The 16400-nt window shown below is 42.5% G+C and overlaps 1 protein-coding gene and 1 long non-coding RNA gene across 3 annotated transcripts in view; one reads left to right on the top strand and one right to left on the bottom strand.

The window, feature by feature from the left end:
- The window catches only part of LOC110077313 (uncharacterized), a 28301-nt gene extending 24089 nt beyond the window's left edge, over nt 1-4212 (top strand). The window contains exons 2-4 of the long non-coding RNA XR_012084498.2: nt 1341-1446; nt 3283-3381; nt 4134-4212. This is a non-coding gene — a long non-coding RNA (uncharacterized LOC110077313). The remainder of the gene's footprint in view (nt 1-1340; nt 1447-3282; nt 3382-4133) is intronic.
- TNPO1 (transportin 1) overlaps nt 1-16400 on the bottom strand; it is a 67311-nt gene that overhangs the window by 14647 nt on the left and 36264 nt on the right. For both annotated transcript variants that reach the window (XR_013542229.1, XM_020790215.3), the window contains exons 11-17: nt 15798-15950; nt 13255-13480; nt 12459-12630; nt 5577-5663; nt 5150-5257; nt 4805-4963; nt 4628-4715 (exon numbers count right to left, since the gene is read on the bottom strand). Coding sequence is in view for 1 of the 2 variants with exons in the window: in XM_020790215.3 (XP_020645874.1) it covers nt 4628-4715; nt 4805-4963; nt 5150-5257; nt 5577-5663; nt 12459-12630; nt 13255-13480; nt 15798-15950 (993 nt within the window). In the remaining variant the exon portion in view is untranslated. The remainder of the gene's footprint in view (nt 1-4627; nt 4716-4804; nt 4964-5149; nt 5258-5576; nt 5664-12458; nt 12631-13254; nt 13481-15797; nt 15951-16400) is intronic.

The following is a 16400-nucleotide window of genomic DNA, read 5'->3' as shown; positions in this document are numbered from 1 at the left end:
TTTTCCAACACATCCTGAATCAAGGGAGAATCCTCCACGCTGCAAGGTGGAGTGACTGAACATCTGGGTGGTGAAGGCCGCCGCCGTCCTGAGTGAGGAGGTGAGGAATGTGTGGAAGCTCGAAGTGGTCGGCCGCCATGGTTCTGAGCGTGGTGAACCATGACTGGCGTGGCCAAAAGTGTGCGATAAGAATGGCGTTTGCTCCCATCTGGCGAATGCAGACTATAGTCATTTGAACAAGAGGAAGTGGAGGGGAAAGTTAGAGAAGGGTCTTCTCCCACGGTACCATCAACGCATCTCTTAGGGAACCGTGGCTGCGACCTGCCCTGGAGCAGTATCTGGCGCATTTCCTGTTGTTGTTGGTCGCAAACATGTCGATATGAGGTGTACCCCAACTCTGGCAGATCTGAAGGAAGACCGTCGCATCCAGTTCCCATTCGTGGGTTTGCGTGGGTAGGCGACTGAGGGCATCCGCTAATTGGTTGTCGGCAGTGGGTATGTGAACTACCACCGGGAATATGTGATGGGTGTAACAGTATTTCCATAGAAGGACTGCCAGGTATAGAAGCGTGAGAGAGTGAGTGCCGCCTTGTTTGTTTATGTAGTGCATTGTGGTTGTATTGTCCGTTACCCCTTGAGAAGCTCGCCCTTGCAGAAGAGGGAGGAACGCCCAAAACGCCTTTATGACCGCCCACATCTCCAGGTGATTGATGTGCAGCTGTTGTTCTTTGGGTGACCAGAGGGCATGAATATTGTGATCCTTGCAATGGGCGCCCCAGCCTGTAGGGCAGGCGTCAGTTGTTACTTGAGGGCACAGAACTGATAAACAGTGTCTAGAAAATAAAAACGCAGATACTTTCGATGTCGAGGATGAATAGAAATACGAAAATAGGCATCTTGGAGGTCTATGACGGTGAACCAGTCCCCCCAACGCAGCAGATGGAGTATGCTTTCGATTGTGACCATGTGAAACCTTTTTGTGAGCAGATAGGAGTTTAACGTCCGAAGATCCAATACTGGCCAGATGCCCCCGACTTTCTTGTGAACCGCGAAATACCTGGAGTAGAATCCGCTGGTAGTTTGATCATGGGGAACTATTTGCACAGAGTGTTTCTGGAGGAGATTGTAGATCTCCGTTTGCAGGGCTGGATCGAATCCTGTGGGTTTGATCTGACCCAGAGGGGGAAGTTCTGAGAATTCTAGATGGTAACCCAACTAAATGATGTTGAGAACCCACTTGTCGGTCATGATACTTGACCAGTTTTGAAGAAACTGTGCCAGACGAGGGGGGGCTGTGTGGTAATGCAGTCATGGAGTCAAATATAATGTTTTCTTGGCAGGAGGACGGTAGGACTGACGTCTGTGACCCTGGGCTTGAGAGCGGAAGGAAGGGGATGCTGATGAGGGCTGAGGAAGTCTGGTTTGCGGCTGCTGTTTGAAAGACCGGTAAGTTTGGAATGAAGATGGTAAGTAATGCTGGGTATTGTAAGGTTTGCACCATTGGTAGGATTGAAACCTGGGTTGTTGATGTATGGTATAGGACTTTGCCATCTTTTTCATCTTGTGGAAGCTTTCCATCGATTCTTCTGTCTTGTCATTGAACACCCCAGTGGCATCGAAGGGGAGAACCTCAATACGATTTTTGGCATCTTCACTGATGCCAGAAGACCGAAGCCAAGCATGATGACGTAGGATGATGGAGGATGTCATGGCTTTGGATGCAATGTCGGCAGAATGACATGAGGCTAGCAACTGATGTTTTGCCACACTGACCGCCTCCTCAAAGGTGTTAAGAAGAAGGGGTCTGGTGTCATCCAGTGCCTCTTGGAGGGCAGACAGTACCCTCTCCCAAAGCTGATGCTGGTACGCAGCCATGGCTGCCTGATAGTTTGCCACCCTGATGAGAAAGGTGGTGAAGGAGTACATTTTCCTGCCCAGCACATCTAACTTTCTGCCTTCCCTGGTGGAAGAGCTTTTGAGGAAGCCTTAGATTGACTTGAGCTTTTGAGGAAGCCTTAGATTGGTTAGATTGGACAATGATTGAATTGGGCACAAGGTGCTTAGTCAGGAAGGCTGCATCCTCTCCATGCGTTTTGTAATAATTCTCCACCCTTTAGGTAACCTGTGTAGAGGTGGCCGGGGTGGACCAAGATTCTTTGATTGTAGTCAGCAAGGACAGGATGAATGCTATATTGAGCGGAGGTGCTTTGTCCTTATTAACAATCCCCAAAACAAGATCCTCTGTAGGGGGAGAGGGCTTTTCAATGTCCAACTTAAGAGCCTTTGCCATACAAGAGACCATTTGCACGTACAATGAAAAGTCTTCAGGAGATGAAGGGGTATGAATGTCTGAAGTGCCCAGTTCTGATGGGGCACCTGTGATGGATTCATTATCCGATCCCTCAAATGGGGCGGGCAGTGGTGCCGCCGAGCCTGCTGAAGAATATATTTCCTCCGGTAAGGAAGGTGGAGGTGAAGAGAGATGAGGTCTCTTCCCATGAGTCTTAGGGGGCTCCACCTGTCGCGAGGGTGCCCGAGCAGGTGCAGATGGTCTACCTGCAGTGTCAGGTTGCATGGACTTGGACCTGTGGTCGTGACTGGGCTTAGGCCTGTGGTGTCCCAACGTCGGTTTGCATGAAGGTGGATCGACCTGGGGCGCTCCTCGACCCCGATGTTGGGGGGGGGAAGCAGATGATGAAGAAGAGGAGGCATAAACATAGCGCACTCTCTTATGTGAGCAGTAAGCCTCATCCTCGGAAAGGGAGTCTGTCTCAGTGTCCTTCCCTTGATGTTGACGGTGATGGTTAAGGTTGATAAGGTAAGAGTCATCCCGGTAAGCCCTGTCTCGGTGTTGAGAAGCCCAAGGCAAAATAACAATCTCTTGGCATGGCCGACGGGGTCAAGAGGGAGAGGTGTGTTTTGTCTTCGCTGGCCTCATGCGGTGGAGAGGCTGGGCTTGGGGATCGTGAATGAGAGTGCACTGAAGACGCCCACCCGGTCGAAACAGGGCTATGAAGGGCAGAACCGACACTAGATATTGGTATTCCATCTATCGGGTTAGGGCTGGACGAACGGCTTTGCGTTCCTGCCACCACCGATATTTGCCGGGGTGGTAAAGAGTCCACGTCGCCGAGGCAACCCACTTGTGATTCCTCACCCTCTTCCAAAATCGGAGAGGGGGTGAAGTGGGAATGGATGTAATTGGGCAGCGGCAATCATCCCCCTTAGACGCCTTATCTGTTCTCGGTTTCAAGGGCGCCTTGTCTTTCTTTTTTCTTGAAGAATCCGTGGTCGAGGATTTCGACGCCCTAGAAGATGACTTAAGGGCAGGGGCCTCTTCAGATGTGCCGGGAGCAGAGTTGTCGACAGCATCAACCAGCGGTAAGGCTGCCTTCGACGTCGATGATGACTTTTTTTTGTCAGTCTCCCTGGTTTAGAAGGTGGTTGAATAGGCAGAGATTTGGCAGAGTCGTCTGCTCTGGATGCAATAGAATGGGATGGCATTGCCTCCATAGCACTAGGCTGTGAAGCAGAGAGGGTGGCGTCCCAGTGAAAAAGTTTTAACCTCTGCTGTTGCGCTCTAAGTGCCACTCACGTGAATTTCTTGCACTCTTTACAGGACTGAGATAAATGTGCCTCCCCCAAACAAAACAAGCAACACTCGTGGCCATATGAGAATGGTAGCTTGTGACTACATGAGATGCACTTCCTAAAGTGGCCCAAGGGGGACATAAATCAGAGAGCAAGGGGGCGAAAAACTCACAGCACCAATCCAAAGGATTAAACCGAGTAGAGAAGTGATAAACAGTCCGAGCTCAGGAAAGCAAGCGAGGGGGGAACAAGCCAAAATGTAGTCGACAAAACAGTCCGAGGTCAGCCAGAAAAATCACAAAAAACAGCAAGCAACATAGTCCAAACACGATCCGAGTCAAAAGGGGCAACAGATAGGAAAGAGTAGTCGTTTAAAATGCCAAAAGTCAAGCCGAAAAAGACCAGAAAAAGGCAGACAATGAGAGCTCTAGCAGGAGAAGTTCCGTGCGCGAAGGCAGTAAAATGGAACTGAGGCTACGGGCGGGCGGAGCATGCGCTATAGGGGCAACACTTAATTATTCTATTTTTTTCCTAAACTCTAGGATGTTCCGAGGAGTCCGGCGCAGGCGCAGACTTAATCCTATCGTGTGCATTCACAGAGGCCACGAAGAAGAATAAAAATATTTTGTTACTACTAATAGCAATACAGTAATTGAGTGATTACAAATTAGTACTCGTTCCCCTCTTATATCATATGGAACGCATAGATATTATTCCCCTAATAGATAATGGGTACTAATTAGATTACCAAGCCAAAGCCAAAAATTACAACTAGTAAGGAATATGTCTTAGTATCATTCATGTTAGGTGATGGAAGAGTATCCAAACCATGGACAAAGTTGATAAAGGTTCTTATCAACTGGAACTTATGGAGGAATTGACTCATTAAATCCCCACTGATTCAATGGACCGATGCTAATGCAATTTACTATGCTAAACAACAAGATTTGGGTCTGTGATTTAATATTCAGATATCAAAACACAACAATAGTCTATATACCTGCTAAGAACTATATTGAAATGGTGGGTAACATACCAATGCAAGGTTTCACATGTTGAAAACATGCCTTTGTCAGATCACCTAGCAAGGCAAAAGAACTCTGTCGTACCTCAGGCATTTTATCCTAAAAGAGAAAAAGGACGAAACAATTCTTTGCTTTACAGTTTAACACTTGGGACCTAAAAGGATGGAGGGGGGAATTGTTTGTCTCACCTGCATGCACTGGTACATTAATGTCAGGATATTGCTCCGAGCTACTAACTGTTCAATGTTGCCCCCAAGTCCTTCAGCTAAACCACTAAGTAAATCAAGAGCCACAATCATGAAGTCTTTATCTGGAGCTTCATACTGGTCTGGCTGAGCATTGTGCAACTGTAATTAAGAGAAAAAAACATAGTCAAGTAACGCTTGCAATGTAGAGCACATATTTTTGCTCTTCATATATCTTGGCCAACATAGGTCAACAAATGTTATAGATCTCTAGACAGCAAGCACTGCCTGAAAACACAATTGAAATTGAATGTCCTTGTTCTTTTACGGTTAAGAACAGAAACATACCATGGCTTGTGCAAGAGTCTTCTGTACCAGGTTCACACAGCGCTGGTACACTGGTTCACAGTATGGAAGGAAGCCAGATTGCAAGGCAGTGGCAACCGATGATAGGCACTAAAACACAAATGAACATTGGTTGTATTTTGACATATAATTAACCAAAAAGCATACTTGGTACACAGATTTCTTTTTAAAAGGCTTTTTTTTTAATATACAAAGGGAATATATGCACTGTCACACCAAGAACCTTCATAAATGGCTGAATGAACCAGAGTCTTGGGTTTGAAAATGCAAGACCCAAGAGAAGAATGCCACTTAACTGCCAGTGTCATTGGCTCTTACAGTCTTTTTGTTTGTTTGTTTTTTGGCATCCTTACTCAAAAATAAATTCTTCTAATTCTTCTCAGACAGCTTATGCCCACTTACTACTCACCTCTAATAAAGGGAAAAGGTCTTTGTCTTCATCTTTCAACATGTTCCATTTCTGGATTAGTGGAGGCATAAGCATCTGAATATATTCCTATATATAGTAAAGGAAAATGTGGTAATCAGGCACGCACTAGAAATCCTACAAAACTTACAATAAAACAGAAACAAAGATCTTATACTACAAAGAGAGTACAAATTATTGCCAGTAAGCTTTCTGAATCTAACACTACTCCTGCAGAGCATGCTTGAGCTATTATGGAGAAGGTAGGAGTCATCTTAAAAACTCTCACATTTTCAGCACTTCTACTGCAAAATGGTCACAACACCAGTTAAAAATAAAATCCTAAATTATGGTCTATTTCGGAAGTTGGACTGGTCAGCCTAACAAATTGAGAAATATTACTGATGGAAATATTTTATCTCCTTCAAGATCTGAGTAGAAATGTATTGTAACTTTTATTTCAACAGACTTGCCTTCAATTACACTGGAAGGTAAGACTCTACTGTTAAGACAAAATCTATGGGACACATGAGCGCTTAAGAACAGAGCTATAATCTCATCGCTGCATGTAAACAGTTCCCAAATATTTTGAAAAAAAGTTGGTTACAGTAAGCACTATCTAAAATGTATTTCACGGCATGCAACAGGCTGGTCAAATAAAAACTAGGACATAATATATTTGCAAATTAGAAGAAATCATGATATAATTTTTATGCATGAGACTTGGTTAACATCAGATCTAGTATTAAATGGTACATCACATTTGCTAAATGCAACTGCTCCAACTACCAAAGGATCTCTTAGCACAAGAATGACTTTTTAATATCTTTCCAGTGAACAACAATTCCATCTTTGAACTCTTTAGCTACAGCCTGCCTTTTAGTTTTAAAAATAAACTACTTCTGTAGTGATTGCTTGTGGTTGTTTAGTTGTTAAGTCATGTCTGACTCTTCATGACCCCATGGACCAGAACACACCAGGCCCTCCTGTCTTCCACTGTCTCCCAGAGTTTGGTCAAATTCATGTTGGTAGCTTCAATGACGCTGTCCAACCATCCCATGCTTTGTCGTCCCCTTCTCCTCTTGCCTTCACACTTTCCCAACATCAAGGTCTTTTCCAAGGAGTCTTCTCTTCTCATGAGATGGCCAAAGTACTGGAGCCTCAGCTTCAGGATCTGTCCTTCCAGTGAGCACTCAGGGTTGATTTCCTTTAGAATTGATAGGTTTGTTCTCCTTGCAGTCCAGGGGACTCTCAAGAGCCTCCTCCAGCAACACAATTCAAAAGCGTCAATTCTTCAGCGGTCAGCCTTCTTTATGGTCCAGCTCTCACTTCCATACATCGCTACTGGAAAAACCATAGCTTTGACTATGCGGACCTTTGTCGGCAAGGGGATGTCTCTGCTTTTTAAGATGCTGTCAAGGTTTGTCATCGCTTTCCTCCCAAGAAACAGGCATCTTTTAATTTTGTGGCTGCTGTCACCATCTACAGTGATCGTGCAGCCCAAGAAAGTAAAATCTGTCACTACCTCCACATCTTCCCCTTCTATTTGCCAGGACGTGATGGGAACAGTGACCATGAGCTTAAATTTTTTTGATGTCGAGCTTCAGACCATTTTTGCACTCTCCTTTTTCACCCTCATTACAAAGTTCTTTAATTCTTCCTCACGTTCTGCCATCAGAAAGTGGTATAATCTGCATATCTCAGGTTGTTGATATTTCTTCCGGCAAGCTTAATTCTGGCCTTTCGCATGATGCATTCTGCATATAAGTTAAATAAGCAAGGAGACAATATACAACCTTGTTGCACTCCTTTCCCAATTTTGAACCAATCAGTCGTTCCATATCCAGTTCTAACTGTTGCTTCCTGTCCCACATATAGAGCTGAACTTTGTTAGGGCACAAGGCATACCTTTTGAAAGGACCCACAGGGGCCATAAAATGGCAAGAAGAAGTGGGGAAGAGAATTCAAATTATTATTATTATTATTATTATTATTATTATTATTATTATTATTATTATTATTATTATTATTATTATTATTATTATTATTATTATTATTATCATCATCATCACCATCACCATCACCATCACCATCATCAAAACTCACAAAACAGGAGAAGAGAGGGGATGGTTGAAAGGACAATACAAAACGGCGAGGAGTACTGAGAAGAAATAAAACAAAAAAGGACTAGCGAACAGTAGCTCCAGTCCTCGAGAGGAGGAACCTCAGCGGCAGCAAAAAGGAACTGAAGAACATTCCAGCACAGGCACAGCATACATTCAGAGAGGTTGGTCCTAGCAAATGTGATAAAGCTCTAGAATCTTCCGAGAACCTCTGTGCAGGCACAGAAAAAAACATATGTGTGCAATCTTTTTTAAGATTGTTAGCCGCCTAGAGTGGTCCTCGATTGACCAGATAGGCGGGATACAAATAAAATAAATAAATAAATAAATTCACAGAGGCCATGAAAAAGAATGTTCGTCGTTGTCGTTTAGTCGTGTCCGACTCTTCGTGACCCCATGGACCAGAGCACGCCAGGCCCTCCTATCTTCTACTGCCTCCCGGAGTTGTGTCAAATTCATGTTGGTTGCTTCGCAGACACTGTCCAGCCATCTCATCCTTGGTCGTCCCCTTCTCCTCTTGCCATCACACGTTCCCAACATCAGGGTCTTTTCCAGGGAGTCTTTTCTTCTCATTAGATGGCCAAAGTACTGGAGCCTCAGCTTCAGGATCTGTCCTTCCAGTGAGCACTCAGGGTTGATTTTCTTTAGAATTGATAGGTTTGTTCTCCTTGCAGTCCAGGGGATTCTCAAGAGTCTCCTCCAGCACCACAATTCAAAAGCATCAATTCGTCGGCGGTCTGCTTTCTTTATGGTCCAGCTCTCACTTCCATACATCACGACAGGAAAAACCATAGCTTTGACTATTCGGACTTTTGTTGGCAAGGTGATGTCTCTGCTTTTTAACATGCTGTCAAGATTTGTCATCGCTTTCCTCCCAAGAAGCAGGCGTCTTTTAATTTCGTGGCTGCTGTCTCCATCTGCAGTGATCAGGGAGCCCAGGAAAATAAAATCTGTCACTGCCTCCATATCTTCCCCTTCTATTTCCCAGGAGGTGATGGGACCAGTGGCCATGATCTTAGTTTTTTTGATGTTGAGTTTCAGACCATTTTTTGCACTCTCTTCTTTCACCCTCATTACAAGGTTCTTTAATTCCTCCTCACTTTCTGCCATCAGAGTGGTATCATCTGCATATCGGAGGTTGTTGATATTTCTTCCGGCAATCTTAATTCCGGCTTGGGTTTCTTCCAGTCCAGCCTTCCGCATGATGTATTCTGCATATAAGTTAAATAAGCTGGGGGACAATATACAGCCTTGCCGTACTCCTTTCCCAATTTTGAACCACTCAGTTGTTCCATGACCAGTTCTAACTGTTGCTTCCTGTCCCACATATAGGTTTCTCAGGAGACAGATAAAGTGGTCAGGCACTCCCATTTCTTTAAGAACTTGCCATAGTTTGCTGTGGTCCACACAGTCAAAGGCTTTCGCATAGTCAATGAAGCAGAAGTAGATATTTTTCTGGAACTCTCTGGCTTTCTCCATAATCCAGCGCAAGTTAGCAATTTGGTCTCGAGTTCCTCTGCCTCTTCGGAATCCAGCTTGTACTTCTGGGAGTTCTCGGTCCACATACTGCTGAAGCCTACCTTGCAGGATTTTGAGCATAACCTTGCTAGCGTGCGAAATGAGTGCAATTGTACGGTAGTTGGAGCATTCTTTGGCACTGCCTTTCTTTGGGATTGGGATGTAGACTGATCTTTTCCAATCCTCTGGCCACTGTTGAGTTTTCCAAACTTGCTGGCATATTGAATGTAGCACCTTAACAGCATCATCTTTCAAGATTTTAAATAGTTCAACTGGAATGCCATCACCACCACTGGCCTTGTTGTTAGCCAGGCTTTCTAAGGCCCACTTGACTTCGCTCTCCAGGATGTCTGGCTCAAGGTCAGCAACTACATTGTCTGGGTTGTCCGGGATATCCAAATCTTTCTGATATAATTCCTCTGTGTATTCTTGCCACCTCTTCTTGACGTCTTCTGCTTCTGTTAGGTCCCTCCCATTTTTGTCTTTTATCATGTTCATCTTTGCGCAAAATGTTCCTCTAATATGTCCAATTTTCCTGAACAGATCTCTGGTCTTTCCTTTTCTGTTATCTTCCTCTATTTCTTTGCATTGTTCATTTAAGAAGGCCCTCTTGTCTCTCCTTGCTATTCTTTGGAAGTCTGAATTCAAGTTTCTGTAACTTTCCCTATCTCCCTTGCATTTTGCTTCCCTTCTCCTCTCTGCTATTTCTAAGGCCTCGTTGGACAGCCACTTTGCTTTCTTGCATTTCCTTTTCTTTGGGATGGTTTTCGTTGCTGCCTCCTGGACAATGTTACGAGCCTCTATCCAGAGTTCTTCAGGCACTCTGTCCACCAAATCTAGTTCCTTAAATCTGTTCTTTACTTCCACTGTGTATTCATAAGGGATTTGGTTTAGATTATACCTGAGTGGCCCAGTGGTTTTTCCTAATCTCTTCAGTCTAAGCTTGAATTTTGCTACGAGAAGCTGATGATCAGAGCCGCAGTCAGCTCCAGGTCTTGTTTTTGCTGACTGTATAGAGCTTCACCATCTTTGGCTGCAGAGAATATAATCAATCTGATTTCGATATTGCCCATCCGGTGATTTCCATGTATAGAGTCGCCTCTTGTGTTGTTGGAAAAGAGTGTTTGTGATGACCAGCTTATTCTCTTGACAAAACTCTATTAGCCTTTGTCCTGCTTCGTTCTGAACTCCAAGGCCAAACTTCCCTGTTGTTCCTTTTATCTCTTGGCTCCCTACTTTAGCATTCCAGTCCCCTAGAATGAGAAGAACATCTTTCTTTGGTGTCAGTTCTAGAAGGTGTTGTAAATCTTCATAGAATTGTTCAATTTCAGTCTCCTCAGCAATGCTGGTTGGTGCATAAACTTGGATTATTGTGATGTTGAATGGTCTGCCTTGGATTCGTATTGACATCATTCTATCATTTTTGAGATTGTATCCCATTACAGCTTTTCCCACTCTTTTGTTGACTATGAGGGCTACTCCATTCCTTCTACGGGATTCTTGCCCACAATAGTAGATATGATAATCATCTGAGCTGAATTCGCCCATTCCTGTCCATTTTAGTTCACTGATGCCCAGGATGTCGATGTTTATTCTTGCCATCTCCTGTTTGACCACCTCCAGCTTCCCAATGTTCATAGATCTTACATTCCAGGTTCCTATGCAGTATTTTTCTTTGCAGCATTGGATTTTCCTTTCACTTCCAGGCACGTCCACAGCTGAGCGTCCTTTCGGCTTTGGCCCAACCACTTCATTAGCTCTGGAGCTACTTGTACTTGTCCTCCGCTCTTCCTCAGTAGCATGTTGGACGCCTTCCGACCTGAGGGGCCCATCTTCCAGCGTCATATCTTTTAGCCTTTTGTTTCTGATCATGGGGCGTTCTTGGCAAAGATACTGGAGTGGCTTGCCATTTCCTACTCCAGGTGGATTGCGTTTAGTCGGAACTCTCCACTATGTCCTGTCCGTCTTGGGTGTCCCTGCACGGCATAGCCCATAGTTTCTCTGAGTTACTCAAGCCCCTTCGCCACGACAAGGCAGCAATCCATGAAGAAGCAGCAATCCATGAAGAAGCAGTCCAGATTACTTCTGAAAATATGCACTGTACTGTACTGTAATACTATGTTTTTCATCAGATCTTTTTAACAGCAAACTTGTTATTTAACTCTCCATGAAAGGATAAGACATTTTGGTTTCCCAGAGTCACACAGGGTGCAGCAGTCACAAAGAACTAGACCTGTAATGTAGACATTTTGTCATACTGTCATCTGAACAGCTCTATGGACAGCATCCCCAAACTTTTGCTATCTTGAATTTGGTGTTTTTTATATATACACAAAAAGGCTTGAAAAAATTGTCTCCAAAATTCTATTGCACTTTGCTACTGAGATATTTATTTATTTTTTGTCCCAGCCAGTGTAAGATTTAAAAAAAATATTTATTTATTTATTTATTTATTTATTTTTGGCAAACCATGATACCAAGAAGCAGATCTGGCATACTCTGTCATTACGTTGCGCTTACTTACACAAAAACTGAAATTCTCAGTGGGTTTAGAAAACATCCTGCAACTCACTGAATGCAATTTTAAAAAACCTTTATGGATGAGGATTAAAATAGGGCTGGAACACATTAGCACATTGAGATCATGAAATTTCTGCAATATTATTCAAGAAAGAAGACAGAGAAAGCAAATACTACCCGCATTCTTGAGGCTAAGTCTTTTTGATAAGCTACAGGTTGTCGCTCCATCGTGTGACCTCAAAAAATTTAAAAGGCCGAGTTCAAATGTGCCTGATACAAATAACCAGAATGCAAGGAGTTTCCTAACAAGGAGTTTGCACACCCTACCAAATACTTTACTTTTGAAGAGTTCCACTTGCGATATCCATTTCCAAAGGCCCTCGAAGCCAACGTAAGGTTCTGCTAAGTCTCAGTCCCCAGTCTCTAGTAAGGGAATACTATCATGTAGCAATCCACCCAATAGAGATATTGTAAATTAAGCACCTTGAAAACTAGGGGGAGAGAACTACTGGTTGTTATTGAGCTACAGTTAGGTGGCACATCAGTTATGAAGATGGAACTACCAATGTGCTTAACATAAAGCAAGCAAAATTCAGGCTGAAGGAATTTAAGGATGACAAGGCAAGCTTCTGAGACAAAGTATGTTGACAGTTGCTCTTGTGTAATAAAGGTGTGAACAGGAGTCAGAATTCTTTATCTAAAGTGAAAAGATAACAATACTTACTGGTTTGTTTAGATGATGGCCTACAGAATCTGCTAATGTTCCTATGGCATCATAAAGAATGAGCAGATTTTTATGCTGGTATTTACTAAATGCGAAGACCAGAGTATCAAGTATATAAGCAAGGTAAGGAACAAGTTCTGTACAAGCCTCCTCTTCTAGAGTAGCAAAGGCACTAAGGAGCAAAACAAACATTCAGTCTGCAGAATGATAAAAGTACACACACTTTCTTTTACACCAATTGTTTTACCTAAATGGTGGATTAGGTTGCCTAGAACAGAATTTGGTTTCCTAACTATACTTAACATAATTCCTTTTAAAAAAGATTATCAAAGGTATAGGAGCAAAGACACTTAGAAGACAAACTCTTCAAAATGCCTGGCCAGAATCCTATTATTCTTTTCTGTGTGCACTACAATCCTGTTGTGATGGTATTTGGCTTACATAAGTGTAAACTGCTTGAGAATGGTGCAGCATTCCATCTGAGGAACACTTATGCTCTGACAATTTTTAATGTTCAGTTGCTTTTAATTATTCAATTGTATTCTAATTAGTTTAATTGGTTTTTAATGTTTTTAAGTCTTATTCCTTTTAATATATTGTGAACTGCCTTGGATTCCCTTATCTGGAGAAAGGCATCATATAAATAAAACAAATAAATACATAAATTACTAACAGGATTATAAAACAAGGTTAGGAAAGACCATTTCAACAAAACCAAATGATCACCAAATACTGTTAACACAATGAAAAATGGGCTTAAAAGATCAGAGGTTAAGTTTTCACAGTTGTCACATACCTGCAGGCAGCTTCTTGTACTCTCTTGTTGCTATCAAGGATACGCTTTAGCAATTCAGTCATTAATGGCTTCAAGTACGTGTCTGGGGGTTGACTTACTACCCAGTGTGCATAGCGGCTAAGAGTCCAGCAAGTAATGGAGCGCACAAGAGCCTTTTTATCAGAGAGGCACTGAATAAGGTGAGGGATTAGCTCGGGAAGATATGGGATCATACCCTGCATACAACCTGTAAGAATATGATAAAAATTTTAAATACTTTATTTAGCCCTCCATACATGCACGAAATACAAAAAAACAATGGAGATGGGTGAATCAATTCACCCACTTGTGGGAGTGCAGTATAACAGATTTTTAACAGGCATTTAAATACCAAGATAAAACCAAGCTGCAAAATACTACAATTCCTGTTCCAACCTAAGTGAGAAACCTCAATGAGGTTATGTTAAGCCTGCCAGTACCTGGCCTGCTAGTGTATCCAATCAAGTTTTGACAGAATTGATTCCTTTGATACATAAGGAAAATGGAATTTTGTGCACAAAGGATTAAAAGATCAAAATTAAAATTGTTTGAAGGGCATTTTGAAAAACTGTACACTTTTCTCCCTATGCTAATGTGGTAGCCAAAATGATTTGAGAAAATACCTATCCAACCATGAACTAAACCATCATTAATACCATCAGCATCACTGTTAATTTAGAAGTGTCTAATATATGTAGCAGGAGTGACGAAGCTTTACAAGATAAGTGATTGGAAGCACCACTCCAGAGACAGGTGGAACAACTGCCAAAAGTGGGCACAGACCTTTTATCTTTTGCCCTGTTCCTGTCTCTTATATTTCTGCACCACAGGTATATGTGTACATCAATGTTCACAGACAAATTCATTCACCATCTCAGAAACCTGCCTATCCCTAGCAACCTACTTCCTCGCCTCATACGGGGCCCCCAATCAGTTTGCATGCCAGCCATTCTATTCCATTCCAGTTTTCCTATCCCTGTTCTTTCCAAGAGGCATTTTGCAAAAGAGACTGGCAAACACAGATGCTGCCACAGAAATACAAGTGTCAGCGGACACTCCCCCATTCCTAAAATTAGCTGCAAACTACACAAGAGTTTCAGAATGTAACTTTTCTGTAAATTTTGAAGGCCTGGAAAAAATAAATACAACTAACTTTTCAGGGGCAGAAGTCATGAAAAACTAGCTGAAATCCCATTACAGTTACACAGACAGCATCACTTTTAGAAGCCAACTCCTGTAAGTTAAAAATCTCTGAAGTCACATGACTCAATATGCAACAGATACTGTCTATGGAGATTTCTTCATTAATAGAAATTCTCCTCCAAAGGTTTCTGTTTATGTAACTGCAACATGATTTCAGCCAATATGTTTGGTGAAGAAACATATATGGTACCAACATATCAAACTTTAAAACTTATTTTACTGCTTAAACAACATTTAATGCTTCATTCATGATTTAATTAGCATATGAAACTGTACTATTTGGTATATTCAAGAAATCTGAACATTAAAAAGACTTATATTTTGCAAAAACAGATTGTATATGTACCCTTTCCTGTATGGGTACAAATATGGTAGCATCCAGTAAGTATAGAACAGATTCTATATGTCTACAGTATGCAGAAAACATACTGTTTTCTAATTCTGCAAGTGCAGTAGTATATCCTTAACCCTATGACCGAAGGGTTCTTGTTCAGCATTCTAACCACCTCAACATGCCCTCTTCTGGCCACTGTAAGCCAGCAGGGGATCAAGCATGCCAATTTCCTCCTCCTCTCTCCAGGCTTTTCCTCTTCATTTTTTGAGGAATAGAAATAATTCCTTTGTTTTGAGAGGTCACTGAGTATCCCTGATCCTCTAAAAATATTATGAAAGGCTTTCGGGAAAAGGGAGTATGGAGAAGGAACTTAAAAGAAATGGGGAAATAGGATAATTGGTGAACTAAGATAGTTGAGCAGCTATCAGTCTTGAAATAAAAAATAAACCACTGCAAAATAAGGTAGTGCTTAGTGACTTCTGTAAAGTCCAAAAATATATACTGTATATATTTCCCGAAAGCCTTTCATAATTGAAGGAATCATATGTTCCAGTCTAATTTACTAATGCCCCTATTCCTTCCTTCTATCTATTTTACACCAAAAGTTCCTTGGGGCAGGAGCAACTAACACAAGTAGTTTGTCAAAAAGCCTATACTGACAGCACTATTTAACAGGGATGTTGGCAAGTCTTTGGGTCCGAGTCCCAAGTCTGAGTTAAGAGTCTTTAGAACCAAGTCCCAAGTCCCAAGTCCCAAGCCCGAGTCTCTATTAAAAACAAGCCTTCCCCTCCCCAGAAAAAAAGGGAGGGGTGGGTGGGTTCTGAGTCACAAGTCAAGCCCAAGTCATTAAAAAAGAAAATTTGAGTCGAGTCACAGGTACGACTTAAGTCTGACTTGACAGCGAGTCCTGCAACTTGAGTCCCTACCCCTGCTATTTAAACAAGTATTATTAATATCATTCAAACTTGTGACACAAACATTGACTTACCTTCAGCAATTGCTCCTAGAACTAGGATGCCTGATTCTTTCACTACCCACTCTGGATGAAAAAGCAATTCTTTCAGGAGGGGCAAAATATGTGGCAGCAATTCATCGCGGAATACGTTGGCAAGGACATCAAGGGCAGCAGCTGAACACTTCCCTAAAAATAACAAATTGGTACACTTGTGACAGACATTTCAGTTAGGAAATTGAGACTGGCAACGGAGCAGCAGGTCAGAGGTGACAAGCTGAGGTACCAAGAAATTATGGCACAGAAGAGGATTAAAAAGACTTAAAACTGACAAAAACCAAACCAAGCCAAGAAAACCAACAATTGCTCAAAAAAAGCTTATCATCTCTTCAGAATAACTCTTGAATATACCTCTCCTTTGAACTGCATGGATCTGAGCGGCATGGTTTTGGTTATACATTTTTTAAATACTGCTAATAATAAACCAACACTATACTGCTATTCATCTCCAGAAAGTGGCCTGAAAAAGGACGGCCTGACGCTTCCCTAGGGCCCTGTTGCTGCCAAGTGCAGTGGCCCCAGTTTAATGGTGGAGGCCCAAGCCAGCTCCTTTCCTGTCATGACGGCTCCATGTGGCAA

Source organism: Pogona vitticeps, chromosome 2 (assembly GCF_051106095.1).
Source record: "Pogona vitticeps strain Pit_001003342236 chromosome 2, PviZW2.1, whole genome shotgun sequence".
NCBI classification, from domain to species: domain Eukaryota; kingdom Metazoa; phylum Chordata; class Lepidosauria; order Squamata; family Agamidae; genus Pogona; species Pogona vitticeps.
The sequence above is the reverse complement of the archived record's forward strand: the minus strand, read 5'-3'. Positions and strand labels throughout refer to the sequence as shown.